Source organism: Brassica oleracea, chromosome C8, assembly GCF_000695525.1.
Source record: "Brassica oleracea var. oleracea cultivar TO1000 chromosome C8, BOL, whole genome shotgun sequence".
NCBI classification, from domain to species: domain Eukaryota; kingdom Viridiplantae; phylum Streptophyta; class Magnoliopsida; order Brassicales; family Brassicaceae; genus Brassica; species Brassica oleracea.
The window spans coordinates 22,620,912-22,623,038 of NC_027755.1; the positions used below are offsets into that span (position 1 = coordinate 22,620,912).

The 2,127-nt window shown below is 33.9% G+C and overlaps 1 protein-coding gene across 1 annotated transcript in view; it reads right to left on the bottom strand.

Moving 5' to 3' along the window:
- The window catches only part of LOC106308972 (abscisic acid 8'-hydroxylase 1-like), an 11,345-nt gene that overhangs the window by 4,499 nt on the left and 4,719 nt on the right, over positions 1–2,127 (bottom strand). Inside the window, exons 5-7 of the mRNA XM_013746068.1 lie at positions 1,736–1,819; positions 921–1,000; positions 648–734 (exon numbers count right to left, since the gene is read on the bottom strand). Of these exons, the coding sequence (XP_013601522.1) occupies positions 648–734; positions 921–1,000; positions 1,736–1,819 (251 nt within the window). The remainder of the gene's footprint in view (positions 1–647; positions 735–920; positions 1,001–1,735; positions 1,820–2,127) is intronic.

Consider the following 2,127-nt stretch of genomic DNA (forward strand, 5'->3'; position numbering starts at 1 on the left):
TTTGCGTGATAACATCACAAATGAATATGGTAGAGGTCGTTTACCGTTTTAAATGTTTTTTTTTTGCTTATAACTTTGATGATCATTTATATGTGATATTTATTTAAGACTTAATGTTTTTTCTTTTATAATCAACTTAATGTATTATTTAGCTTTTGTTTAGTGATAAATATTTTGAAGTATTATTTTTGTTTTAACTTAGCTTATAATTTATGATAATGATAAAAAAAATATTTTTATATTCGTATATTTGACCAAAAATTTATATACCAAGTAAACATAATATTTTAATGGATGTAAATATATTTAAATTACATTTTTTTATTTAAAATACAATTTTACAAAAAAAATTAAAATAAAATATGAAGAAATAAAAATGGTCGCAGCGTCTATCAAACGAACAACCCAAAAATCTGTTTCCTGCGTCGGCGTCGGCGTCAGTGTCAATTTCCTGCATCTTCTAAACGAACAATAATCTGCGTCGGCGTCGGCGAAACGAACAACAACTATTTTCATTGACGCCAACACCGACGCCGAAAACTGCGGCAACCAAACGAACATCACTCATCTATGTACAAAGATTATATATGCGCACATATTAAAAACATTGTCCATTGAAACACGTTTGAACGTTGTTATGTATTTACCTTTGAGGCATATGTCATTTCAGTGAGATCATCTAGTTCGAGAAATGGTTTATCTGATGCCTGCTTAGCAACCTGAGTTTGTTCTTCCTGTTGACCGGTATAGTGACATGTTTTTAGAAACAAAACCCTTTAACATTGTCTTTATGTTAAATAAATTGAAAAGCAGAAATTAAAAGTGAAATGATTGATAATGTGTATATAATCTATAGTACTAATATACATGAGAAACTATTGAATTATATATTTTTTAACTGTATTAATTTCAAAACTTACAATCAGAATATTCAAAACCTTCTGATTTTCACCGAGGTACTTAACCATCCACGTTAAAGCACTAGCCGTCGTGTCCTGCCCTGTATTTTTGTGGCAAAAGTTTGTAAAAAAATGAAATTTGATGTTATGATTTTACTTTTTGTTGATGTAAGATGTATGCCCTGAAGTAGTCGATGACGTAGTTGATGAAGCAAACGTCGTGTTGAGTGTGAAGACCATCTGGAGTCAAGATGATGAGCCGGAGTTGTGTAGACTTGGAGAGCAAGAGAATATCTTGAAGATAAGGAAAGAGGAATAAACTTGGAGAGCAAGTTTATGATTTAAATGAAGAGGAATAAGTGCATTCCAAAAAAGGAAAGTTGCACTTATTGTTATGGAAGATGTCCATACATGTTGCCTTGGAGACTAGGGTTTCGGGAACGTAGAGAATAACTATAAGATAGCTATGGGTTGTCTGTAGAGTGACAGAGACACAGAGGCTGATCTTATAGAGAAAGAGAGAAGCTCTTGGAAGTGTTCTGGGTCGTGCTGAATCAGTGGCTGAAGTACTTGACGGTTGAGAAACATAAGCGGATAGCTTAAGAATCTTTCAGTAGCGTGTGTTAGGGTGATAACTCTAGACATGTAACAGCTGAATTAAGCAGATCTTGTAATAGATTATTTAAGAAAATTCTAATAAATCATTGGTGTTTGCTTGTGTATTTTGTCTTTTAATTTAACTTCTGCATTACTATATTGTGTTTGCATCTTGCACTTACACTTTTCATCTCTGAGCTGGTCCAAAAATGATGAATACTAAAATAAATAAATGGGACCTGCAATGATCATGGTCAAAATATTGTCCTTAATCTCAGCATCAGTCAACTTAGTATAATGATCAGAAGACGAAGCAGAGCCGTCTGTCACGGCCCGTTTTAACCCAAAACGTCCATGAAGACAACCAAAGATCGGGTCGGGCCAAAGGTGAATCAAGCCCACTCCACTAAGTATTTTCTTAAGCTTTAAGTCTTTTGTAAAATATCTTAGGTATGGAGAAGTGTAGAGAAGTGTAGAGAAGTGTAGAAAAGTGTAGAAGGTTGTGGAACACTTGAGAAGAAGTTTCACAACCGTTAGATCGGTTTGATCTGAACCGTTCGTTGAGGAAGAGAAAGTGTATATAAAGGGGATCACCCCTCACTTGTAAAGACACCAAGTTTTAATAAGAAAA